Source organism: Apiospora hydei (genome assembly GCF_038363865.1).
Source record: "Apiospora hydei strain CBS 114990 chromosome Unknown utg000003l_segment0_segment0, whole genome shotgun sequence".
In the NCBI taxonomy this organism is placed as follows: domain Eukaryota; kingdom Fungi; phylum Ascomycota; class Sordariomycetes; order Amphisphaeriales; family Apiosporaceae; genus Apiospora; species Apiospora hydei.
Genome location: NW_027117362.1, coordinates 1,914,057 through 1,939,457, shown reverse-complemented (window position 1 = coordinate 1,939,457; position 25,401 = coordinate 1,914,057). Strand labels below are relative to the sequence as shown.

General features: G+C 54.1%; 9 protein-coding genes across 9 annotated transcripts; 6 read left to right on the top strand and 3 right to left on the bottom strand.

Annotated features, from left to right (window-relative positions):
- Positions 1-3,834: 3,834 nt before the first annotated feature.
- PG997_002418 (F-box and WD-40 domain-containing protein CDC4) lies at positions 3,835-5,999 on the top strand (the record flags this gene model as incomplete). Its single annotated transcript, XM_066806733.1, has 3 exons — positions 3,835-5,554; positions 5,612-5,691; positions 5,769-5,999. The coding sequence occupies 3 exons, from the start codon at positions 3,835-3,837 to the stop codon at positions 5,997-5,999; spliced, it is 2,031 nt and encodes a 676-aa protein (XP_066674029.1).
- Positions 6,000-7,008: 1,009 nt separating this feature from the next.
- Positions 7,009-8,214, bottom strand: PG997_002417 (uncharacterized protein; the record flags this gene model as incomplete). The annotated part of the gene is made up of 3 exons (XM_066806732.1): positions 7,009-7,439; positions 7,490-8,122; positions 8,145-8,214. 3 exons carry the CDS (start codon positions 8,212-8,214, stop codon positions 7,009-7,011), a joined length of 1,134 nt encoding a protein of 377 aa, XP_066674028.1.
- A 495-nt stretch (positions 8,215-8,709) lies between these two features.
- On the top strand, positions 8,710-9,998 carry PG997_002416 (uncharacterized protein; the record flags this gene model as incomplete). The annotated part of the gene is made up of 2 exons (XM_066806731.1): positions 8,710-9,455; positions 9,509-9,998. 2 exons carry the CDS (start codon positions 8,710-8,712, stop codon positions 9,996-9,998), a joined length of 1,236 nt encoding a protein of 411 aa, XP_066674027.1.
- Positions 9,999-10,652: 654 nt separating this feature from the next.
- PG997_002415 (uncharacterized protein) lies at positions 10,653-11,700 on the top strand (the record flags this gene model as incomplete). The annotated part of the gene is made up of 2 exons (XM_066806730.1): positions 10,653-10,926; positions 11,009-11,700. 2 exons carry the CDS (start codon positions 10,653-10,655, stop codon positions 11,698-11,700), a joined length of 966 nt encoding a protein of 321 aa, XP_066674026.1.
- Positions 11,701-13,679: 1,979 nt separating this feature from the next.
- PG997_002414 (sterigmatocystin 8-O-methyltransferase) lies at positions 13,680-15,121 on the top strand (the record flags this gene model as incomplete). Its single annotated transcript, XM_066806729.1, has 3 exons — positions 13,680-13,943; positions 14,014-14,526; positions 14,588-15,121. The coding sequence occupies 3 exons, from the start codon at positions 13,680-13,682 to the stop codon at positions 15,119-15,121; spliced, it is 1,311 nt and encodes a 436-aa protein (XP_066674025.1).
- Positions 15,122-15,556: 435 nt separating this feature from the next.
- Positions 15,557-16,387, bottom strand: PG997_002413 (uncharacterized protein; the record flags this gene model as incomplete). The annotated part of the gene is made up of 1 exon (XM_066806728.1): positions 15,557-16,387. One exon carries the CDS (start codon positions 16,385-16,387, stop codon positions 15,557-15,559), a length of 831 nt encoding a protein of 276 aa, XP_066674024.1.
- Positions 16,388-17,402: 1,015 nt separating this feature from the next.
- Positions 17,403-18,344, top strand: PG997_002412 (uncharacterized protein; the record flags this gene model as incomplete). The annotated part of the gene is made up of 1 exon (XM_066806727.1): positions 17,403-18,344. The coding sequence occupies one exon, from the start codon at positions 17,403-17,405 to the stop codon at positions 18,342-18,344; it is 942 nt and encodes a 313-aa protein (XP_066674023.1).
- Positions 18,345-19,955: 1,611 nt separating this feature from the next.
- On the top strand, positions 19,956-23,072 carry PG997_002411 (serine-type peptidase; the record flags this gene model as incomplete). The annotated part of the gene is made up of 7 exons (XM_066806726.1): positions 19,956-20,170; positions 20,233-20,311; positions 20,400-21,147; positions 21,212-21,417; positions 21,492-21,806; positions 22,329-22,649; positions 22,785-23,072. The coding sequence occupies 7 exons, from the start codon at positions 19,956-19,958 to the stop codon at positions 23,070-23,072; spliced, it is 2,172 nt and encodes a 723-aa protein (XP_066674022.1).
- A 547-nt stretch (positions 23,073-23,619) lies between these two features.
- On the bottom strand, positions 23,620-25,107 carry PG997_002410 (uncharacterized protein; the record flags this gene model as incomplete). Its single annotated transcript, XM_066806725.1, has 2 exons — positions 23,620-24,114; positions 24,922-25,107. 2 exons carry the CDS (start codon positions 25,105-25,107, stop codon positions 23,620-23,622), a joined length of 681 nt encoding a protein of 226 aa, XP_066674021.1.
- Positions 25,108-25,401: the final 294 nt, after the last annotated feature.

Sequence of the window (25,401 nt, the reverse complement as noted above, 5' to 3'; positions counted from 1 at the left end):
CTGACAGACATATATGTACCGGCCCTCCTAGCTATGTATCTAGGGCTTATGTCAGATGGCCAGTTTCGTCATTCAACCGATAAGTTACCTAGAACGAAATTCTGCCTTCACAAGGTACCTAAGATATGTAGCGTGGCACGTGCATGCTATATCAACTTCGATGATGCCGTGACTGTTTGTTGAAAGTGACCCGTAATCATAGACCGGAAGCGATGGAACGCATACACGATGAGGAGGAGCAAGAGCAGTCAGTTGGTACCATCACGAAGTAATAATAACCGAGATCCGGGGGGTCATACGTCAGCATAACAAGATCAATACCTCACCTCACGTCAAGGTGGTCAGCCTGTTAAACGACATGATAGGGGGTCTTGAGCGAGGTCGTACAAACGGGGAAGTTGGCTGTCTGCTGGGGTGGGTAGTACCGGTAACATGGCGGGAGCTCTCTCACCTAGCAATGGGAGCACCCGCGCGTGCGTGTGGAAAGCTTTCCAGTCTCACCAGGAGCCTTCGTATAGGCCTCGACACACGCATAGAGAGGGGTCCAGTACCGCGGGCGGGGTAGGGCATTCCAAAACCCACCGACCTTCGTATGATATCTTTGCATGTACGCGAATGCAGCATACCTCTCGAGACCTCCCAAGACTGCGCTTATTCAAGCGATGGTGGACAAGAGAGGAAATAGGAAATAAGGTGCATCGGGCAAGTGCTGCAGGCGGCCGAAACAGGGTAAGCTCAGGCGGGCGCAAACGAGACCCCTGTGAGTTATCAATCTGGGGGACTGGCAGCGTTTCCCCTACCTGCGGCAATGTATAGCATACGGCATACAGCTGGGGAACGCGTAGATCTCATTACTGCATCGTGGATTTGCTCTTTTTATAGCAGAAATTGAAACCCGGGCGATTATGCTCGTAAGAGTCAAAAAGGGGCCATCCAGGGCCATGCAGCCGTGGTTGAGGAAATAAAATCGAAATTGGTTAATAAATGGGCTGATGTTTGATGTTGCTTGCTTTTTTTGCTTCTCGCTTCTCCCGGCTGATGCATGTCATCTCGCTGAAGAGGTGAGCCAAATGAGCCAGGGACCGGCCAGTGCCAGGGTCCAGGGGGCTACACCTCACACTCGGACACTCCATCCATGGGCGGCAGTCAAAGCACTATTTCTGGTCCGAAGAGGCAATGATCTCGTCACACTCCAGGCTTTGAGCATGCAAGCAGCGACGGAGAAAATACAGCTATTCAGGTGGGTGGCGGGAAGAGGCCTCACGGCGGCGGCTCTGCGACCAAGGTGGCATTGGTACAGTAGGACATGCATCGTGCCGCAACAATCCCAAGATCAGGAAGGCTCGGGCCAAGTATTCGATCTCCGAGTCACGGCGCAGAAAGGCTATTGGATCCTGTTCAAAGTGAGAAATGCTTTTTTTCCTCATGTCTCTCTCTCCCCCGGTGGATTTGCAATGGCGCAAACGCTAGGCCAGCTTTTCTTGCCTTGCAATTGCCGCGCTACGTTATGGACGGGGCGATTTTGTCATGATGCGGCGACTTGCCTTGGAATTGTCAGTCACTTATTCGCAGACGGGCCGGTAGCTTGCACGTTCTGGGAATGGTCGGTCGCGTCGCTGTGACGGGCGTCGTACTATCTGCGGCCCGTGTTGGTCTTTCAGCAGGTTGTCTCTGTGGTCCGGTCTATTGTTTTTTCGTCGTCGTTGATTCCCGTCTTTTTTAGTAGCTGGGACGAATCATGCTTTGGCGACATTGCATCCAGATTGCATCAACCAGGACCATTTTATCTGCAAGGGTCAAGCAAGAGCAGTCCCGGCCGAGGAACACCTTACCTTGCTTGCCCGATGAAGCGAGTCAAAATGCGGACAAGCAAATGCGGACTGTGTGACGAGTCAAGGCTTGTTCTCGCTCGGCATTGGAATCCTGAATCCCAGGATCCAGGCACCTTTTCATCATCCTGCAACGGCATTGAGGGAAGTGAGGGAGGGATCCTGCTGTTTGCGGTGGGTGTGTTAGTGTCCGGCGACTGCTGTCAAGCTGCAGGTGCTGTCTACCTCGCTCCCGCTCCTCGTTCCTGAGGCCTGCCTCCCTCTCCCGTCAGTCACTCTACTCAAGACAGCATGCGACAAGAGGAAACAGCGTGCTACGTAAGTCGCTGGTGATTGCTGCACCGGTACTTATACTGCAAACAGGACGCTTGGGGGTTTGAAACAATAGGGTAACCCTCCGCAACTGAATCCAACACAATATTGTCAGGAGGCTTCGGCGTAAAGTGCATCACCCATCCACCATGGGAAAAAAGAGCGGCTAGAGGAGGTGGGGCCTTTCTTTTCCATGCCTCAATGTTACACGACTAGCACCCATGCATGCAGTAGGGAGGTATCGCAGGTATTGCAGGTACCCAGCAGGCCCTACGCGGTACTTGGCCCGTGGCGCTGCACTGAGCGTGGCCTGCACGTATTCCGGCCGCCAAGCCCACCCCCAAGCCAAGTACAGGTGACTTCCCAGGTCTTCTTCAGCGCTCGCTCGCTCGCTCACTCCCTCGCTAGCCTAGCCGTGCAGCTCACAGCCCACTCCCAGACTCCCTCATTCTCGCTGCTGCTGCTGCTGCTGCCCCGAAAAAAGCGTGCCAACGGGTCAGCCAGTGCCAGCGATGGATAGGCAGTCAGCGCCAGTCAGCCAGTCCGGGGGCCCCCATTGTCCACTCTATCCATCCATTCACGTCTGTCCGTCTGACTTCCTGACAAACCCCATTCATTTCTCGACTCTCCCTCTCTGCGATTGCAGATATACCGGACTCAACTCGAGTCGTTGTCTCCTCGACCATACAACACCCCCTCCAATATACTTTGAGCTGAACCAAGGGCGACCATTCGCTGAGAGTTGCACGCCAAAGCAAGATATCCCATCCATCCAACCCGACAAATCGGTGCTTACTCAAAACCACCCCCGACCGACCACTTGACTTGCCACCCGGCCAGCCAGTCTTGGACGACCTGCGACACTGACCCATCAATCCAACCGGCCGCCCATTCTCTGTGTCGCCTCACTGTTGTGGTCATCGAGCCCAAATCTTCTTGCTTCTCTCCCTTCGGGTCGCAATACTGCCAGCGATAGATACGGATACGGTTCATTGTCCGGTTCGCGTGCCAGTTTCGCATCCGTTGCCTGTCCAGACACCACTCTAAGACATTAATCCAACTTTGATTGCCTTCGAATACTGCCGACGATCTATTGACTTGGACTGATTTGTTGCATATGTCCTGTCCCGCCCGTCGCCCCGTCTTCGAAATCACCGAGTTTCGCATACCCGTCGGCCGGCGTTGAAACAATATACATTACCCCCTTCTATCCTCTTCTCGCCTACTGCCCGGACTACCAGTGGCCGTGTCTGTGGTTTCTTTTATTGGGAGGTCATCTGGCTTGTTTCCATCCCTGATTTTGCTATATACCATCTTGGTCGTCTGGAGCGTATAAGCCGTCATTAGGTATGCTGATTATTCGCGTGTTAACTTCTTCACCTGCCCAGCCCCTGATTGTTCGTCAGTTATAGCGGACACACAGTTTCCCATACTACGGAATACCCACTTGCGCCTCAAGAGTCAAGACGCGGTTTCATCTGAACTTTACGTGGCGGTTATTAATGTTTATTTGCCCAGACTCGATCAACTCACAATCGAAAGCTTTTTCGCAAAACGACTATTACCATAACCCTCCACCAGAGCCATCTATTCTCTGTTCTGGTTCGATCAACAAATCCATGGGCTTTCGTCTAGCGCTTACAAGCTCAACGACGACAACTTTGTCTACCGACCTTGTCCACGGATAGGGAACATGGCAGGCTACGGCGGCAGACCACTCAGCTTTTCAGAGAGACGAGGGAGTATATTGAGCGAAGAATTGTCCTTAAATACAACTCAAGGCCCAATCGTCAACCACAGAATGGACAAAATGGCACAACCCAGGCCCCGAGGGCCTCCGACTCCCAGTATGAGCACGCCTGCTCCGGATTTCGACCAGCAGTTAACAGGCGGCTCTCCCCCGCCTCCACCAACTCCCGCTGCTTCTCCTGGGCCAACCCACGCTCAGCCAGATTGGAGCGATGCGGCCGAAGACGAGGATTACTTCCTTGCCCATGTGCGCCAACATTTCCAAAATTGTTCCGGCCCTCAAAGGAATAGGCTGCTGGCCGACCTTTTAAACATGTGCACGACACAGCAATTGAGCTTTGTGCATCAGTTCGTGAGCCCTCTTCTGAAGAAGGACCCCTTCACGAGCTTGCCGGATGAGCTTTGCTTAAGGATTCTCTCCTTTATTGACGACCCCCAAGTGCTGGCGCGCGCTTCGCAGGTCTCCAGGAGGTGGCGTGATCTGCTCAGCGATGATGTGACCTGGAGGAATCTTTGCGTCAAGCATGATTATGGGCGTAGGCTATCCGAGGTCTATTACGGGGTTCCCTCTTATGCGGCGAATCGACCGAGTGCCGTACCCTTGACAGACCCAGAATACGCCAACCACAGCTTTCCTGGGGCTCTTCCTACATCAGCACCCGCGAATCAACACACCCGCAGTTTTGATGGAACCGAGGCGTCGGATTCAATATCAAATATGCGACCTAAGCTGAGATCTTACAAATCGCACTTCAAACAGCGTTATCTGGTCGAATCAGCGTGGCGGACGGGTGGCCGGAACACCACGCGGACCATCACCCAAGATGGGCGTGTTGTGACCAGTCTTCACTTGACCCCCAAGTACATTGTAGTCGCTTTGGATAATGCCCGGATACACATTTTCGATAGGGAAGGAAACGCGCTACGGACACTTCAGGGCCACGTCATGGGTGTTTGGGCCATGGTCCCCTGGGAGGACGTTCTTGTCAGCGGTGGGTGCGACCGGGATGTGCGAGTGTGGGACATGGCCACTGGTTCTTGCATACACACGCTCCGTGGCCACACGTCCACTGTGCGCTGCCTGAAGATGTCCGATGCCAACACCGCCATATCAGGATCGAGGGATACTACTCTTCGTGTCTGGGATATCCGGCAGGGAGTGTGTCGAAATGTGCTTGTCGGTCACCAAGCAAGTGTACGATGTCTTGAGATTAAAGGCGACATTGTTGTCTCTGGGAGCTACGATGCTACTGCCAAAATCTGGAGTATCTCGGAAGGCCGATGCTTACATACTCTGAGCGGACACTTCAGTCAGATTTACGCCATTGCATTCGACGGTCAGCGTGTCGTCACCGGCAGTCTAGACACCAGCGTGCGTGTCTGGGATGCTCACACGGGCGAGGCGATTGCTGTTCTGCAGGGTCATACGTCTCTTGTCGGCCAACTGCAGCTCAGGGGTAACACCTTGGTAACGGGAGGCTCAGATGGATCTGTTCGGGTTTGGTCACTGGAAAAGATGTGCCCGATCCATCGACTTGCAGCACATGACAACAGTGTCACGAGTCTTCAATTTGATGACACTCGGGTTGTTAGCGGTGGAAGTGATGGCCGGGTTAAGGTCTGGGATGTCAAGACGGGCCATCTCGTGCGTGAGCTTATCACTGGTATGTCTATTAATATGTGCGGTAGCTCGGTCCCGGCTCACACTGACTTCTCTTCAGCTGAATCCGTGTGGCGCGTGGTCTTCGAGGACGAGAAGTGCGTGGCGGTTGCCAATCGGGGCAGCCGCGTGATGATGGAGGTATGTATTGCTATATCACCGCCCAACACGACGGTCGATACCCCCCTTCAACTTTGAGCTTTTCTAACCAGTTACAGGTGTGGTCGTTTTCTCCCCCGGAAGACGCCTTTGCCGAGAGGCCGCTTTCACTACCCCAAAGGCTCGATAAGCAAGCAGCTCGCCCGCTCAACGTGGACTACAGGAAGTCCACATTGGGGCTACCTACCTCAGAACCCGTGGAGGACCTGGGCAGTGAAGACGTTGATATGCGGGATGCTGGGCCATCGACGGCCCCATCCCACAATACAACATTCTTCCACGACGATTAGTTTGTTCGCCGTGGTTTATTGGCCGGCTGTTTCGATGAAGACCAACCAGAAGCAAATACTAGCAATCTGGCATAGTTTGTTAGGACCCATCTCACTTTATCGGCAGGGTTTGCATGAATAGGGCGTTGGGTATGTAAATTGGCATTTGTTGGTATCTACATTATTAGCATCATGTTATCCCGCAGTGGGATGAGGGCAGGCACCACTGCTATTTGGGCGCATAGGGAACAAAGAAGAATTCGGGACCTGGACATGAATTTTGATATGGGGCATTCTCCAGGAGGGAACAAAGCGGTTATTATTTCGGTGCCTTCGACAAACCAACTACCAGGTCTGGGAGTAAGGCAGGGGATCATGTGTATACGTTTAGAACGGACTTGCGACGAAATAGTTCGCAAATCTATAATCGGGGGACATATCGTTGTGCATCTGAAGCGAGAGATGCCAAGCATCAGTCGACTACCAATTCGTAACCGTACCAAGACTTTCAGCGACTGACATGACGACCTGACCCCCTTTTTGAGTGCCTATTCCTGGATGATAGAGATGTTGGTAACGGGAATCACAACTGACCACCTTGACCTAAGGCAGGGTTCAGTTACGCGATTGAACTGCTTCGAGCTTGAGATCATTGTTTTAAGGTTCCCGTGCTGGCTATAGTCAACAATAGTCCCCAGTTGAAGTTTACCAATGACTACATCTCCACTCTCAACGGGATGGTACCTGACACGAAGACAGGACTCGCCGCATGTCGATAGCAGTCGGACGGTGTAGTCCACGAAGCTTTCCAGGCCAGTTTAGGAAAGGGGGTTGGAAGTCCGATAGGATATATTGGGTGTGTACAAGCTGATTGAATAAGTGATATGCAAACCCTGGCAAGCAATTTCACATGCAGTGACAACTCGTGATGCGATAAAACTGTTGTAGGATATAGTACACACTCGAGATCATCATTTAGAACCGTTTGCAGCAGGCGGAGGAGTGGCCAACTTCTCCCACTCGTCCCGTATCACTTCCTTGAACAAGAGATCCCAGACCTTCCCTCTCCCTTTCCCTTTTTTCCTTTCGTATGTGTCTTCATCTGTTTTTCTACCTTTTCGTGATATATTTTCTTCATCTCGTGTACGGCCAACTTGCTGTCGCTGACGGCGGCTTTCAGGAGTAGCCTCTCGCGCGCCGGATCGTCGGGCTGGAGCGCGTGAACCGCGTACAGCGCCATGCAGTCCTTGTCGTCGAGTTCCTCGGCCGCGAACTTCCAGGCCGCGTGGGCTTTCGCGGTGTCGCCTAGCTTTGCGTAGCAGTGGCCCATTTCTTCCAGGCATAAGATCTGCCAGCCGAAGCGCGGTGATGATGCGGATAATTTTGTAGGACTGCCACCCAATGCCGCCTCAAAATAATTGAGGGCCTCGCGGTAGCGCCCTCTGGCGGCTTGGGTCGGCCCTGATGAATCGCGAGGATCTTGAAGCCCTTGAGAGTGAAGGCGCAGGCACGAAATTCGGCGTCCTCTTCATCTGGTTTGGTGCCGACCGCAGTATCCGTTTCCGAGCCGCTTTTCCCTTTCTTGGCTGTTTTCGCGGCAGAAGGACGGTACGCGGCCAGGGACTTGACGAGCCTCTCGAAGCGCTCGACGGCGGGCGCGAATTGCGGCTGGTCCAGCTTGCGACTCGTGAGGGCTATGCGCGTCAGGGTCATGACGCTGGGCGGGTAGTCGAGCTTGACCAGCGCGTGCATGATGTGCAGCGCCAGGTGCGAGACGCGGCCCGGCGGGCCCTGGAGCAGCATGGCCGCGATGCTGTGCAGGGTCGCATGCAGGGCGCGCGTCTGGTCCGGGCGGCCTGCTGCTTCTGCTTCAGGGCGACGGTGCTCCAGCATTGTCTGGAACACTTGCCGGAAGTCCCGCGCCGGGTCCGCGAGCGTCAGCGTCAGGGTCGCGTACTCCCGCAGTAGGTCGTAGCATTGCACGTTCGTCATGCCCGATAGGTAGGCGGGCGTCGCGGGGTGCGCGAGCATGGCGTCTAGTACGGCATGGGGCGGGATGTCCCACAGGGTGAACTGGGGGTCGTCGAAGTTGGCGGTTTTGAGGCGCGGGACGGCGATGCGCCGGCTATTGTCCTGCCTTGGTGCTGTGGAGGAGAGGGGACGCACGCATGATGATGCGGCAAGGTGGTGGTGTATGGGTATTATGGTCCCAGGAGAGCTTCCTTGGAGAAGACATCTTGGAAGGCCAGATGGCCGCAATGCGGACGGCCTCCTGAGAGGCAACGCTTTCATAGCGCTCATGGCAAAGCTAGCCAGGCTGATGAGGGTATCCCGGGGCTTTTATAACCCAGGGAGAAACAATGTCCCCTACACTTGGTCAATCTAGGATTCAGTGCCTAATCCTGAGGGTTTGCACCTATAAGGAGTCAGTCATTATAGTCTTGATACAATTGAGCATGTCTCTTACACTAAAGCTTCAATTAATGTTGCCGGCACTCGCTCTCATCTCACAGTCGTATCACAAGTAGGCAATCCCCATATGCAATTAAGCATAGGCTCCCCACAGTGGACAGCGGGTGCTATCTTGTATCTTATCCTGTATGCCCCACTAAAACTTTTAAAAAGTAAGGTGAACCTGAGGAAGGTTCAGTCAGCAATACCACGGAGGTACTCAATCGACCATATCAAAGTTTTAAAGCATTTGCGATTGCGACTCCGTTGAGTTTCAGAAATGGCGCCCCTCACAAGAAGACGTGCGAAAGAGTATGCCGACTCCTGCACGACGTCCCCCGAGCGAAGTATATTATCGCCTGGTCTAGGGTACGAAGCGAAGAAAACCACCATCGACATGCCCGCGCTTGCAGCCGGTCTTGAGAAGAAAGACTCGCCCGTAGAAGAGACCCCTACGAAAGCAAAAGCGACTCCCAAGGGAAGGAAGAAAGCAACCCCGAAAGGCGAGAAGCTGGCCGTGCGCGTCCACAACGAGGACAACGAGGACGGTTCGCACCACGTCAGCGTCGAAGCACACACTGTAGATACCGCCGAGCCAGAAAAGAAGGCCGACTCAACCCCGGTCGCCAATTCGCAAGCACACGAGCAGCCGAAATCCGACGACGCAGTGGAGGAGCAAGGGTCGTCGGCGCTTGTCACGCCCTCCGCCATGCTTACGCAGCAATTGGAAGAGGAGGCCAGCCAGCAGCTGAAGCGCGACCGCAAGGATCTCAAGTCTGCGAAGGAAGCGCCCAGCCCTGTGCCCGCGCCCAAAGCCAAGGGGTCTCACGTCGTGTTTGGCGACGATGACGATTTGGATAAGCACGTCGCTGCCGCTGCTGAAAAGGAGGCTGCCAACGTGAAGGAGGAGGCCAACGAAGAGGACGAAGAGAGCGATGATGATGAAGCTCCCGAGGCTGTTTCCACATCAGTTGCGACCAAGGCGGCGAAGAAGTCAGAGCGCGAAGCTGCCGAGGCGGCAGAGAAGTATGTAACTCCCTACACGACAAAATGGCCTGCAAATTCTGACAAAACTACAGACATGATGCGGAGCAAAAGCGAAAACGCCAGCAGAAGGATAAGATGATGAAAGAGCAAGCCGAAAAGAGAAAGCGCACACAGTTATCCAGGAGGGAAAAGAGAGGCGCAGAGGAAAGCGACGAGGAGGATTTCGAGGCCGAGAAGGCTGCACGCCGCTCTACTGCCCAGCAGAAGCTCGATCGGCATAACCTTCCAGATGAGCTGCCGGCGGAGTTCCTGACCGACTCGGACAGCGAGGACGAGGGAAAGAGGAGGCCCAAGAAGATCAAGTTCGAGGACGCGGTGCAGTCTCTGAAAAAGGAGGGCGGCCGCCCCGAGGATGAGGTCGTGGGGTCTACGGTTTACCGAGTCCTGGCCGATCAGGGGGATAAGAGCCAGGCGCCGCGCATGCACCACAATGCCAGGAGGATGAAGGAGCAGCTTTTGCGGAGAGGTCGTGCACCTGCACCTACGGGGAAGAGCAAAGGATTCTTCAAGAGCAAGAAATAATCAAGATGTGAGGCGAATAGATACACTTAACGTACGTTGAGTAGCGTTGCACATTACAAGAAGACTCGAGTAGGACTATGAAATGATCTAATGTCCAGCCGGTTTATACCAACACTTGGTTCTCATTCTTTACCTATCTGCGAACATTGGCCCAAGTCCACTACTCAGCAGACATTGAAATATTATGGAATATGTCTGTAATCCATTTCACGTGTGCTGTATCGGAGGATCACTTATAATAATTAGCATGCTTCCCGGCTGGGTTGCGAGACGGTTCCTGGTTTGGCTCCACTTCTGTAAACCGTCCCGGGCGGCTGGTTGCTGCTTGTTGGAGACCTGGCGGAAGCCTCACCTCACTTAACCTACTGCCAATATCAACATCAACAAATTGACAACACCACCTCACATACCTACCACCCACCCTCGGCATTTGAACGAAATACCGTCGCCGCCAGGGACGGTATTGGAAAGATTGCCGTCGTGAGAAAACAGTCGCAAGTCAATCGTTGCTTCTGTCTGACAGCTCATTTGCCCGGTTTCCGACAGTCGCTTGCACTGTCCACTCCGTCTCCCACCCCACCACACCCAAACGCAGCATACAACCCGACACATCCTTGGCCGAACAGAGATAACACAACAGCTTTGTCTGTTGGCATGAACGGTGTAAACGGTTCAAACACAGGTATGCAGGGAGGACCAGGAGGTGCCGGAGGTGCTGCCGCCATGGCAGTCGGACCCACGCCCGCCGGCCACCAGGCCGAGCTGAACATCATCTACGCCATGGTCGAGGACCTGTCGAAACAACTCACCGAGAACAGACGTGTCACAGAAGATATCGTCAGCGGCCTGGGTAGGGTACGGAGTCGAGCTCGAGAGCGACAGTTCACCAACGATGAGGTGCTACAAGAAGCAGCGGAGGAGATATTGTGTTAGTAACCACCCTGCGACAGCCGTCTTGGTTTCCCTCTATCTATTCATGGCTGCTAACTTGGGGTTTAACGGGTAAATAGCGCAAGAATCCAACCTCGACACCATCATCTCCGTCCTGACCGAAGCCCTCGACCGCGCCAAGACGAGCCGCGACGCCAACTACCAGCTCCTGACCGCGTACGCCCGGGTGCTCTCGACGCTGCTGCAGCACTTCCACGCCTACAAGCAGAAGCACATCGCCGACGTGTCAGCGTGGCACCACTCGTACCGGGCGCAGCTGGCGGAGGCGCGGGCCGAGAACTCGAGGCTGCGGGAACAGATCTGGGAGATGCAGGAGCACGCGGGGCGCGCCAACGCGATGCTGCGCCAGTTCCGCAAGCAGTACGACGAGGACGAGAACCGCAAGGAGCGGCGGGTCGAGGCGCGCGCGCGGCGGCAAGAGGTGCGGTTCTGGAAGAGGCTCGCGATGCCCGACGTCGCGGACGATGATCTGGATGCTTGGAGCGATGATGATGATTTGGTCGATCCCGTCGAGAAGGAGCGCTTGCGCGAGGTCGAGCGCAAGCAGGCGGAACAGGCCGCGGCGGGGCTCGGTAGCTCTAGCAGCCAGCAAGGGGAGGACAGCGAGGGCGAGGAGGGCGGTATACCCGGGCACCACCCGGGCATGGGTGGTGGTCTTGGCGGCGTGGCCATGGAGCGGGAGTTGAGTAGCATGCCTACACCACCGCCGAGGCCGGCCAGTACTGGAAGTACAGGTGGGCATATTGGTTGAGTCTAAATCGATCGTCAAGCACTGTTTACTCAGGGGTTTTGCTCGCCATCCGACATGTACGAGGAGAGCGACCGCTTTCATGCTTACCTACTGGCCCTTTGGAACCAGGTCATTCCTCGATTCGGCCAAGGATAGAAATGGTTACATGGTGGCATGTTATGAACCTATCAGGTCTACGCTCTTATCATAACACAGACTTTGGATGACGGTGTTCTGATATTTGTTCGAACCGAGACTGCCATTATCATAGAAGGGGTCGCGACGACACGAATCCTTCGCATGAATCTATGCCATATTCCTCTTGGCCGTCAGCACCAGCTGGTGATGCTGGATAGGGATATGGATATCGCCATTGTGGGTTGTGTAATGGCAGCCGGGGATGCATTAAGAACTGTCAATGGTAGGAAGGGGGCTTTTTGGAGAGGAGTTTGCGTACCCTTGGACTTGGGTTTCATGAGTTATCTATTGAGAGAGAATCAAAACCCGTTGAAGGGACGAATAATGTTATATCATGATACCCCTTTCCTCTTCTCATTCATCACGGCATGGAATTGTAGGGCAAGATGGCCTGAAGGTGACAGCTGCTATTGGCTAATGTCTCCGTCACTTTCTGTTTCGTGCTGCAGGTCCAGACCTAGCTCTTTCCCCCCAGGACATTGGGCGAAAGCAAAGCGGCGACTGCCTCGGCACGGAGTAACTCCTTGAGGGTGACCGATCACTCGTCTGCCACTGTCTACGTCAGAATACTTCGCTGTGATGTCGGCATGATCCAGACCGTAGGCTGGTGTCCCTAATGGTACTGTCTGAGGTGCCGCTCTGCCTTTGATCGGATGAGTCCCGAGTCCGAGTCCACCTCATCCGATTTACTTGTGATGAATGGAGAGTAAAATGGCAGGCCCGGACAGAACTGCGGGCTCTCGCACCAAGCGATCACCGGCTCTCGGATTCAATAACTACGGTTGGTTGGGCTGGTGTCCCTGTATGCTTTCCCGCAGGGTCGCAAAGGACACAGCCGCGTTAGGCCGGTCCGCGGGCACCGGCTTGGCGACGTCGAGACCCTTCTGGAGTGAATCCCGGAACTCGGCATTACCACCGCCTTCTCAGGATGTTTGCTAAGTCTAACGATGATAGCTTTTGCGGATAGGGGCCCGTTTCCTCAGTTTCAACGGCTCTTCCCATTCGGCGCAGCCCAATTACCAGAGGCCCTGGACGTTATTTGGGGACTACTTTTTCTGCTGGGGCCTTAGGTACATAGCATCATTATTGTGATCTAGTAATTTGTCTAGTAAGAGATTCGCTTGTAAGGCTTCGAAGAAAACCACCCAGTCCGCCGGACTGACACAGGAGACATACGATGACAGGTAGTTCCGTGCTCAGTTCGATTTGGTATAAGCGGTTTCATGATGCGAAAGAGTTCAACCCCCTATGATCAATTGTAGCTAGCTGTGAAGCCAGTAGCTCAAACTCTGGGTTTTATGGAATGATAATGTACGCCGTAATCGAGCATGAACGCTTTCGGTGACCGGTTGGCAGACCGTTGATTTCTTGAAGAATTGACTTCAATGTCTGTCGCCTTCCGTCTGACTCTGTGTTGGGGGCTGAGTTCATCGATGAAGGATTTCGTGCATCGCAAAGTACGGTGTCACATCTGCCGTCGTCCAAGAGGTAGGGTCTCGACTGGGCGCTTGGTTTGCCCTGCCTATCATACGCCTCCTCACAGACTATCATGGACATTTCCAAGCTCGAAACACTAGATCTGAAGCAGAATAAGCAAGAGCGAGATGTACCAGTTATTTAGTGTGCAGCAACATAAAGATGGCTCGCGAACCTACTTATATCCTTGAGTCCACGTCTGAACGGGGGAATCAAGCGTGGGAAACGATATAAGACAACATCGGTACTCTTTTCTTCGGTTATCGAGAATATCACATACCTTACTACATGTCCCTATTTCGCGTTTCCGAAATTCTTCCATCATCATGTCGCCTCATGCTTTGATCGAGTCGTCCCCAATGGAGGATTTGACCAGGAATCTTGCCAGCGATGTCGAAGCGCTCAGCGAGTACATCCGGTCTACCGGGGGTGTGCAGCCTTCCTTCGATAAGAGTTGTCCCGCTTCTGTCATCCCAGACGACGCACCCCCGGAAGCACAAATGGCCAGGGAACGTATTATGGACCAGTGCTTGAAGCTCTTGCAACTTGCCACGGGGCCCAGCGATTACATGATCAACATACAGACAAACGTACGTCGAAACGCCTGGAGAGGGTATATGTATAGTGCAAGCAAGCATGCTCACACCCCAACGATTCTAGTACCAGTACATCGCATGCCTGCAATGGCTTTGCCACTTTGACATATTCAGACTGGTGCCCATGAAGGGCGCCATCTTGTATACCGACCTAGCCAACCTGGCCGGCTGCACCGAAATCCGGCTGAAGAGCGTGGTCCGCATGGCGATGACGACGGGGCTCTTCCTGGAACAGATACCGCAGCAGGTCTCCCACTCGGCCACGTCGGCGCTGTTCGCCACGAGCGAGGACTACCGCAACTGGGCCGCGTACGCGACGGACGTCTTGGCACCCGTGGCGGCCGGCATGACTGAAGCCCACGAGCGGTGGCCCTTGGCTACGGAGAGGACGCGCACGGCGTACAACATCGCCTTCTACCACGATATTTCCTTCTTTGACCGGCTGGGGCAGAACCCGGCACTGAATAAGCAGTTTGCGGGCTATATGAGGGCTCTCGCTGCGAATCAGGGCACGCACATAAAACATCTCGTGAACGGCCTCGAGTGGGATCGAAACCCGAACGCTACTGTTGTTGATGTCAGTACAAACCAGACCACATTGCATTCTGCTATATCCTGACCCATTTATGTATGACCAGGTCGGAGGCTCTACAGGTCATTCGTGCATCGCCCTGGCCCAAGCCTACCCCAACCTCCGCTTCATCGTGCAGGACCTGCCCGAAGTCGTTGAGGGCGGACCCAAGATTCTGGCCGACGTCCCAAACGCTGCCAGCATCGCCGACAGGATCCGGTACCAATCCCACAGCTTCTTCGAACCCAACCCGGTAGTCGGGGCCGACTTCTACCTGCTCCGGCTGATCCTGCACGACTGGAACGCCGAGGATTGCGTCCGGATCCTGCGCGCTATCGTCCCCGCCATGCAGGCCAGCCCCAAATCGAACATCGTCATCATGGACTGTGTCCTGCCCGCCCCCGGATCGGTGCCCCGGTCGGTCGAGCGCGTCGTGCGGGTGCGCGACTTGACTATGACGCAGATGTTCAATAGTCAGGAGCGTGCTCTCGAAGACTGGGAGGCCATTCTCGAGAGGGTGGACCCGAGGCTCAAGATCGCGAGCGTCTCTCGGCCGATTGGGAGTGTTTTGGCTTTGATCAAGGTGGAGTTGACTGAGTGAGGTTGGCAGTCTGGGCAAGAAGCAGCTACTTACTTTAAGTCTCTGATCTACAAACAACTTACTCTGATGCCTTGAATCGGATGTTATAGACCAGATCACATATAGCCAACCATATAATTGCCTTTGAAATAGTTTAAGAAGATGCTCTCAGTAGTGCAAGTTTAGGTGGTAGATGTGTATTACTATTAAGAACGCACCTAGGGTGAGATCTAAGTAGCATCGGAGAAGATGTGACTCTGGGCAGATCTTCACCTTCTGATATAACCAATCGTACAGAGGTATGCGTAGCTTCCGGCTCGAATTGAAAAGGTATTCCTGCGAGAGCCCTAGGAAGGCATTTCAATAGCCAAGCCGCCGAATAAGCAAGCGCAATGCTCGACTTCAATCCTTACATCTAGATCCGTACACATGTTCGTACACCAACATCCACCTACTTCACGCCCCATCCAAGACTACCCAGGCTTCCGTAGATGGAGTGGCGACTCCGTCAACGGATACTGTATCTGCAGTAGTGCTGGAACCTTTGGACACCAGAAGAGGAACAAACGACCAATCCTCTATATCTTCTTCCTCGCCAACGAGATATTCTCCCAGTACAGCTGGACTCATCAAGTAGAGCGAGTCTTCCACCGATTCGTGGATGACATGCAACGGAGTCCCCGGAGTATACATGCGTGTGTTGTTGTTCTTGCCCCCTTTCCGCTTCCGTCTGGACAGACGGACGGCATAAAGGGGCTCGTCATGGGCTATGGCGTCCAGACTGAAACCGGCACCGCGATTCTCCTCGTCACCAGCACCGTCATCATAAAGTAGACCAAGACGATACAGATCGGCATCGTTTTCCACCACATCATCCGACGACACGAACCCTCCTCCCACGGAAGGACCACGGAAAGCTTCCTGGCGCTCCAAGCGGGGCTTCACGTTGTTGTTGTTGTTGCGGCAGCCGTCCCCGGGCAAGCGAAAATTGCTACGCGCGAGGGAGAGGTGGTCGTCTTGGTCGTCGATGCCACCGCCAATGCAGTAGCGTCGTCCGCACGAGCGCCGAGGGCCGCGGGCGGTGTTGGTCTTGCGCTGCCGGTCGGTCCGGTTGACCTGGTTGCCGAGGCGCGACAGGGCGCGCTTGGGGGAGGTGGTGCGGTACTCGTCGTTTCCGGCGTCGTGGAGGCTCAGGTCGATCTGCATGCTCTTGACGGCGGTGGGGCGGAGGGATTGGGCTAGCCGTTTGGCTTGGGGCTTGGTCAGGGGCTTGTCTATACGTGACATGATGGTGATGATGGACAAGACTACGCGGGGGCTCCGTGGGCTAATGGGGACGAGTATTGAAATCCGATCGAGTTAATGGGGCTTGCAGTGTGTATTAGACTGCTTCAAGATTCAATCGATTTAGTACCGGGACGAGATGTTGATCATTCGTATATGCTTTGCTGTGGAGAGAAAATCCTTGAGTCTTGGGGAATCTACGTGTGAGCAAAGGGAGCTCTTATACCAACAGACCCCCCATGTCTCGATCACCCCAGATCCCAGTCGGGATGGACCCTTATTTCACAGATATGTAACCAAGCTTATGTTGAAGAGTCACCAGCAGCGTGATGATGCATCTTGATATTGGTGTAAGAGTACGAGCAAATGGATATGATTGGCTGGCCACCAGCCAGACTGTCCGGGCGCATGACTCACCTGGCCGAGATCTGGTGGTACAGCTACCTGAGGCAGCTAATGCTGCCTAGCAGCCCTAGTGCACAAGCCGATGGGAAACTTATCTCTGATCTCTGAGACTGGCAGGGGAGGAGTCATGGGGGTAATATTTAGCCATTTATCCTCCTGTTCGGGATAATATGGGGAGTTGGTTGCCTTTTAAGATGTAACCCGAGTTGGGTAGTGTGGGAACACTTGGTAGGCAGCAGCAGGCTCGCAATAAAATGTATACCTCATACACTTAGACCCTCCCTCCGCTATTAGTGCCCAAATTACCGTCGGAGTTGGAAATCGATTCTAAATCAAGAAGAATTATGATGAAACGTACCTCTTTTTCAAGTATTAACAAAGAATAACTAGGACGGGCTACTTGGCACTGATGTGTGATGTCAAAGTTAGCTCTTTCGGCCCTTGTACATATACCGTGACAACGAGGCAAGGGGGTGCTGCAAGGAGACCTACGATATGCATGTTGGTTATGCCTCTGCCGTTCCATTCGTTAGATGGTCACGCAGGAACATGAAGTCACAGATATTGAACTTGAGCCTCGGATACTTAGTCCACTGCTCCTGGCTCTTTTCTTATGAAGCACCTCCCCTCCTACACCCTCCCCAAAACCGCTAAGCAATGCGTACCGGGCGATATGGCGATTTCCAAAAGAACGGCTCTTATCACCGGTTGCAGCGATGGTGGCATCGGGGCCGCCATGGCCAAGATTCTTCGCGAGAAGGACTACTACATATTCGCAACCCTCCGAAACACGTCCAAGGCGGGAACTCTGCGAGACCTAAGCGACGTCGAAATCGTCGAGCTTGATGTCACTTCGGATGCTTCCATCGCCCGCTGCGCAGAGCACGTGAAGGAGCGAACTGGCGGCACTCTGGATATTCTCGTGAACAATGCCGGTCGAGACTTTCTTATGCCACTCCTGGACGTGAATATTGGCGAGGCCAAAAAACACTTCGACGTCAATTTCTGGAGCGTGTTGGCCGTTACCCAGGCTTTCGCGCCTATGCTTATCGCTGCGCAAGGGGTCATCGTCAACCATAGCTCCGTTGTCTGGAACCTCGCCATTGCCTGGGGAGGTATCTACAGCACTTCCAAAGCGGCCGTCAAGCAAATATCCGAAGTCCTCCGTGTCGAGCTGCAGCCCCTTGGTGTGCGCGTGGTCACGGCCATTATTGGCGCCGTCGATACTCCCATCCTCGAGAACTCGCACCCAGGCCCCTTCCAGATGCCGTCTAGCTCATACTCTGAGCCAGTTCGGCCCATTATTGCAGAAATATGCCAAGGAAAGACACGGGCTGGGTTAACCGCTGTTGATGAAGTTGCGCGGCAGCTGGTAGACGATATCCTCGGGGGTGCCCAAGGGCCTGTCTGGCGGGGTGCGACGTCCACAGTATGTAGGTGGTTGAGCAGCTGGCTCCCGGATTGGTTGTTGGACCCAATCAATAATGGTGCAAGGGGCACGAAAGAGCTTCGACAGTACTACTTGAGCAATCCTCCTGGCATGTCGCCCAGGTAGGAGATAGGTGTTTGTTCTATCTTGAGCCTCCGGGTGACGACTTGTTCTAGTCCTGCTCCCCTACTGCATCTATGAGTAAAGTATGTATGCACTTGTAGTTAGTTCTTGGATAGATATCTCAAAAGACTGATCCTGTCTCCCGCGCCCAGAAGCGTCTGAGCTCAGGCCAGAACTTGAGAGTAGTGCCAAGGTCCAGGCAGGCCCCTGCCTAAAATAAATAACGTTTGAGCGCTAATCTCGGCGACTTCCCCAGACAATCAATGCCTTGCCTTCCTTGCCTTACCGGCTTACTCGAGAGTTGTGCCTAAATAAATGTTCCGTACTCCGAAAGCCAGCGCAAACTCTCGACGTCGGAATCCGAGCATTTAGATTGCTCCTAATGCATACGGCCGATGCCGTATTTCAAAGTTGAAGGGGTAAACAATTCACCTCCAATGGGATTGTTTGCTAAGCTCGATCCGACTCTCATGTGCAAAATGGTATACGATTCGGCATCCGGTTCTGCCATGATAAGAGCTGGTGGTGCAGTGCGCCGCCGAGTTAGTTCTCGGCGGCTCTCTTTGGCGCAACAAAGCACCACCAGGTCGCGCCATGTGCTTCCTATCCGTTGGCACTTTGGTCACTTTTGTTACTACAAGTGATTCCGCCAACGCAGAGCCTCAGGACTTGTGACAGCGCCGGCGCATGCTGACTGGGAAATAGGTGCAACTAATCAAAGCCAAAAATATCTCCAGTACGTCCAGTCCTTAGTAAGCTTTCGACCCGGGAACGCCCTAGAATGTATACTACGTCGTAAGTCGACTACATCAGGTGTATGCCGGGACATGACTTGGGGAGCAACTTCGGCATGAAGCAAACGGCCTTCTGGCGAACAACCCACCCATTGCTACTGCTGCAGGGGTGGTGGTGCTTATCTCGATATTGCGATGACATGGCTGATCCATTCCCAGTGTGACATAGCAGACCGCGCTTCTGATCGTCTCGTCTCTAGCCCTGCAAATTGCGATGAATGCATGAGCTGATGCTGTGGTCTGGTTTACATCCATAGCCTGATAGGTGTGACCATGCGATATCGCAAGCCCCTGTGTGTGTGTGTGTGCGCGGCGTGCCACAGCAGCGGAACGGGACGGCAGACCGAACAGACAGGCAGGCAGACACACTGACTGCACTTATGCAAGGATCTGTCAGACACTGCAGACGTCTAAGGCACGCCTACTCTAGACTCGGGAGACTCGACATGCAGTCGCCATGTTGCTGACTGCCCGAACAGGAAGGTGCGTTCCCAGCAAGCCGCCGCAGCAGATGACCCGATTGGCGACGATCGGCCTGGGCGGGTCTTTCTCATCTCGGCTCATTGCCCAGATCCACGGCCATTGATTCATTCCTCTGCGAGTTGCCTCACTCGGCTAAGGTCACATCGAGGCGGGGAAGATACAGTAGGTCAACGACAGGCACGCCCATATCCGCATTGGTATTATGCATTCAATGTTGGTTTGTATATAGTGCCCAGCACTCTTCTCTTGTACGCTGCTTTTCTTTCCCTTCGCTCTCTCCCAGGCCTCCTCGGTAGACTGCTCTTCTTGTCAGCCTCCCTTCCAATACCCAGGCACAATGAGACTCACTTTCTCGGCTTCGGCGGCGTTGCTGCTAGCCCCTCTGGCTCCGGTGCTTGCCCTCCGCCATACTAGTGGTATGCAAGTTGGGCCTATCGAGATCAGCCTTCTGCAGGATACCGAGCTGCTCGGCATCAATGGCACCAACGGCTGGGGCACCTTTGATCAGCAGTTGGATCACTCGGACCCCAGCAAGGGCACCTTTGAGCAGAGGTTAGTATCTTGCGCACCCGCTCCGATTGTGGCAGAAATGTAACTAACAACACACGACAAAGATTCTGGTATGGAACTCAGTACTGGAAGGGCCCGGGCTCGCCTATCATCCTGACTACGCCCGGTGAACAGGCGGCCGATGTAAGTAAAGAGCAATGCATGACCTTTCATTACTACTCCAACTGGGCGCAAATCCTTCGATGTTTTCCCTCGCTAACAAGCTCACCAGGGCTTCAACATAACTTACACCACCAAGAAGCGGTTGAGCGGTCTCATGGCCGAGAAGATGGGAGCCGCTGTTGTTATTTTGGAGCATCGCTATTGGGGTGGAAGCAGCCCCTTCCAGGACCTCACTGTCCAGAATCTGCAGTATCACACACTGGACAATGCTCTCAAGGACCTGACGTACTTCGCCAACAACTTCGATCAGCCCTTCGACAAGAGTGGCGAGAGTCACCCCACCAAGGCACCATGGATCTTCACCGGAGGTTCCTACCCGGGTGCACTCGCTGGCTGGTTGGAGCGACTGGAGCCGGGCACTTTCTGGGCCTACCATGGCACCAGCGGTGTCGTCGAAGCGATGAGCGACTTTTACACCTACTACGACCCCGCCATGGAAAGGGCGCCTAAGAACTGTACCAAGGACCTGACCGCCGTGATCGACCACATCGACGAGATCTTGTTCCATGGCAAGCCAGAGGAGAAGCAAGCGCTCAAGGACAGGTTCAAGCTTGGCGATCTTGGTGACAAGGACTTCGGCGGTGCTTTGTTAGCTGGCCCTGGCACATGGCAAGGCTCCCAGTTCTACACGTTGGAGCAGGAGGGTGTTGTTCCGCTCTTCCAGTTCTGCGACTACATCGAGAACGTATTTCCAAATGCGACGAATGCGACGTATATTTCGAATGAAAACGGCGTCGGCATAGAGAAGGCATTGGACGGATATGCTAAGTGGTTTGTAGAGATATCTCTGCCCGGTAGTAAGTATTTCGGAATCTCCCAATACTCCTTATGAACTCAGATGAGCTAACGAAAGCATTGCAGCATGCGAAAGCTATGGGCTGGACGGATTCAACGGCACTTACAACACTGAGTGCTACAAGTACGAGGAAGAAAACAACCTGATGTACAAGGATACCCGGGTCGACAATGTCTCTGGTCGCACGTGGATGTGGATGCTCTGCAACGAGCCTTTCGAGTGGTGGCAGACAGGGGCCCCCTTCGGGACGCCCTCGTTTGTCTCGCGCAAGGTGGACGTGGAATACTTCCGTCAACAGTGCACCTACATGTTCCCCCTTCTGAGGGCGGATACGGCATACTCAAGGGCAAAACGATCGAGATGCTGAACAACAGAACCGACGGGTGGTACCATACCGACACCAAGCGCCTCATGTACGCCAATGGCCAGTACGACCCCTGGCTGGACGTCACGGTCAGCTCCAACATCTCGCGGCCCGGCGGCCCTGTCGAGAGCACGAAGGAGCTCCCCATATGGGTGATTCCCGGCGGCAACCACTGCAGTGACTTGTATGGCCAGAACTGGGAGGTCAACGCCGAGGTCAAGGCCATCGCGGAGGCCGAGGTGGACCAGATGTCTAGCTGGGTTGACGACTTCTACAAGCAGAAGAGCAAGAGAGAGGTGCGTTTCATCTCTTAGATCATGCTGCTGCTGTGGCTAGAGTTACACTATTGATAGAGAAGTACCTAATATGTGTATTCCATCAACCTAATGATTAATAAAGAGACTCAACTTAATTGCTTGCTGAGTCTGTTTCAGCTTTGATCTTTGCTGTTGTGATTCGTTGCATGTTTTCGGGTATGCCTTCTACAACACGGAAATGATGACAACTGTTTCTTCGCAATCGTGTCATACCAACATAGGCACGATACAGCCGCACATCAACAGGAAAATGTGGCATAGGTATTACACGTTGATTACTTACCGTTAGGTGGCACGCAAACCATGGCGACATGCGTATTTTCCCCGATACCGCCATGGAGCGATGCCAAATGATATCAAACCACAAACAATGCAATATCCTCCCGGCCTATAACGGTTGGAATGGCGCTCTGTACAATGTAGCAATGGGTAGGCTACCTGCTTACCTACGCACGAGAAAGTTTGGCATGTACATACCATACCAAACTCTTACTGCAGTAGGTATCATTCCACAATCCGGATCCGGACCTTCTGACCCTCGCCCTCGGTAGTATTCACCCACTCCAGCAACAGGGGATCTTCGCCGAGGACCCAGTTCCCCCGCCTGACGAACTCCTCGTCGGGCTTCCCGTCGTCGTCGTCGTCGTCGTCGTCGTTGTGAGTATTGAGATGGTCCTCCTGCCACACGTGAAAGTGCTTGTCCCGAAGGTCCGTTGCCAGGTCGCCCCAGCACCACCAGATCGTGCCCATACAGCGCCGGTTGATGCCGAGCTCGAACTCCTCCCCGGGGACGAGGTCGTCCCGGGTGTGGCGCTCGCTCGCGTTGGCCCGTTGGAAGATGCGGGACCAGGGTAGGGTGTGCGTCACCGTTGTCGTTGCTGCTGCTGGGCGTTGACCATCGGGGGCGGTGGCGGTGGCGGCGGGGATGGTGACGAACCGCACACCGCGCTCGCGCAGGTCGTCCGACTCGCTCCGCCACCGGTCGTTGGTGTAGAAAAAGCCCAGCGAGATGTCCTTGGACTTGTCGCCCGACGTGCTGCGGAGGTGGCCGAAGCCGCGGCGGGCGAAGATGTCGATGCCGCCCTCCTCGCCGGGCTCGGTCACGTCGCAGATGCTGCGGTGCGTGGCGAACGTGAGCGGCCTTCCCTCGTCGACCCCGGGGCTGTTGGGGGCGAGGGACAGCGTCAGGGTCAGCTTCAGGGCGGCGTCTGGGTCGCTGCGGGAGAGGGTGGGGGAGGCGGATAGGCTGACGTGGATGAGGGCTTTCCTTTGGGAGGGGGTGAGGTTGCGTTTGATGAAGACCATGGTTGATGGTGGTTGACAGATGGATGGACGATAGATAGTGTGTGGGTGAGATGGGAAAGGTTGGAAGGATGATGGTGTGGGTGGGCGGGATGGAATGGAAATTTTGAAAGAGGAGGAGCAGACCTTGCTTTTAGGCAGTTGTTGAAAGAAAAGGGGGGCTCAATCCCGCCCATAGGATGGATGTGTTAGTAAGCCGCCAAGGGGTCAGGTCACCCCTGAACGATGATCTGTATACGTACTTGAGCAGGAGGGTTCGGGCGGTGTCGGAGTTACCTACGCTGCATATTGGTGACTATGGCGTAGCGGCACTCTATTTGCAGCAAATGGGACTTCCCCTTAGAGGGAACGGCTCGGTTTCTATAGATATATAGTATGACCACGCGGAAGAAATAGGGTATATACATAACGAGATCAGATCATCTTGAGTAAACAAGAGGTGATGCGATTTTCCCTTTTACTGCTCTACCATGACACCACTCCCCTCCCCTTAACTGACTACGTTTTGCGATATGTCTCGCTTTCTACCACGATTTGCCCTTGGTCGTCCGTTGCGTGGTTGGGCTAATAAGGTTCCAGAGAAGATGTTGTGGATGCCTCTTGCGCAGGCGAGCCAGCAGCAGGTCGCCACGATCAACGCGAATACGAGGACGCCGACGACAATGATGATGAGCACGGTCTCTGAATGCGTGCCTGGCTGCTCCTGCTGCTGCTGGGGCGGAGGTGGAGGAGGCGGAGGAGGCAGAGGTAAAGATAACGTTGAGCTGTCGATCTGTGGTGGCTCATCAACGGCGGCGGCGGCGGCGTTCAAGACAGCATCTGCTTGGCTCTTGGATCCTAGTTGGTGAGCTCTGTTGGTGGTGGCGGCGGCAGCGGTAGACGGCAAAACATCACGAATCCGTGGCGATGATGCGTTGGAGCCCGGGGTCAGACCTGGGCTCGGCTCTGTCGACTCGGAAGGGAGATACGAGGATGGTCTAGGGGGCTATGCTACGATCGAGACCATGCTTGACCGAGGTGACAAAAGTAGATGCCACTCTATCATTGGTCTTTGCATAATAGCTGCCGCTGATGGAGAAGTGAGGTGTCGAAAACGGGGTCAGCTGGTAGCTGCTACCGTTGACCAGAGTGGCGTTTGTCATGAGGATTGCCCCCTATCCTGGTCCTTGACGGAAGATATGTTGGGTACTGGACTACGCCTCACGCTATGGGGCCTCCATATAGCTGGCCACCCTCATCAACTTCTGCAAAAGACAATAATATCGAGTTCGAAATGTGGCCTGCGTTACAGGCCTATTTTATTTTCAAGTTTTAATACAGTCCACAATATCCCTGAACTCCTTTTACACCTAGAGCAACATGAGAGATGATGCGTTGGGGAAATCTCGCTGTCAATGTTAGTCATGTGGTGTTCTGGGGGACAGTTTGCCAGCCGCCCGCCACATGAAACGGGCGACAGGATGAGGACTCAATGTACAATCACTGGCACAAGAGAACTGAAGACCCCAGAACGCAGACGGTCATATGGGTTTGCGCATGTTCTCTCCTGGAGACTTCTGACTGTGAGCCTGGCTCGTGAATCGAGCTGAGTGTTTCCATAGAGGGCGGATGAGCCATCCCAACCTCATCAATCGTCAAGAGATACAACACCATACGCAAACGATGCTATCCATATCAAATCCATGGCTCCCTTATATTATAGTAGTGCTTGACTGCACCCACCCATCCACCCATCCATCGCACTTTCGTCGTCCGCTGCCAGTACAAGCAATGACACCACTAACACTCAGACGCTCATGGCCATCTCCACCTCGGAGTCGGACCTGTTATCCTCTCGGCGGACGGTGCAGCAGCCGCAGCCCTCGGTGTCACCGTCCCAGGTCATGAAGGAGCAGCAGACCGTAAGGACCATGAGGAAGATGGCGATGACGAAGATGAGCATGATGATAACAGCGGCGACAAGGCTGGGCTGCTCCATGGTTCCGTGACGTATAAGAGTTGGTTGTGAGAATGATGAAGACTGGAGTGCAATAGATGACTTGAAAGCTTCAGGTGAGAGCCTCTAAAAGTGGTCGGGTGAGGCCTCAAGACTGACGATGATATAACGCAGTGATTGTGAATGAGGTATACACAATAACATAAACTAAATATATCACTAGAACATGCCGAGCTGACACTATAGGATATAGGATGTAAGTCTGAGTTGATCTTGAAAATCATTCAACGATTCTGGGCGATTGGCATATAGTGGTGCATCTACAAGTCTGGATTT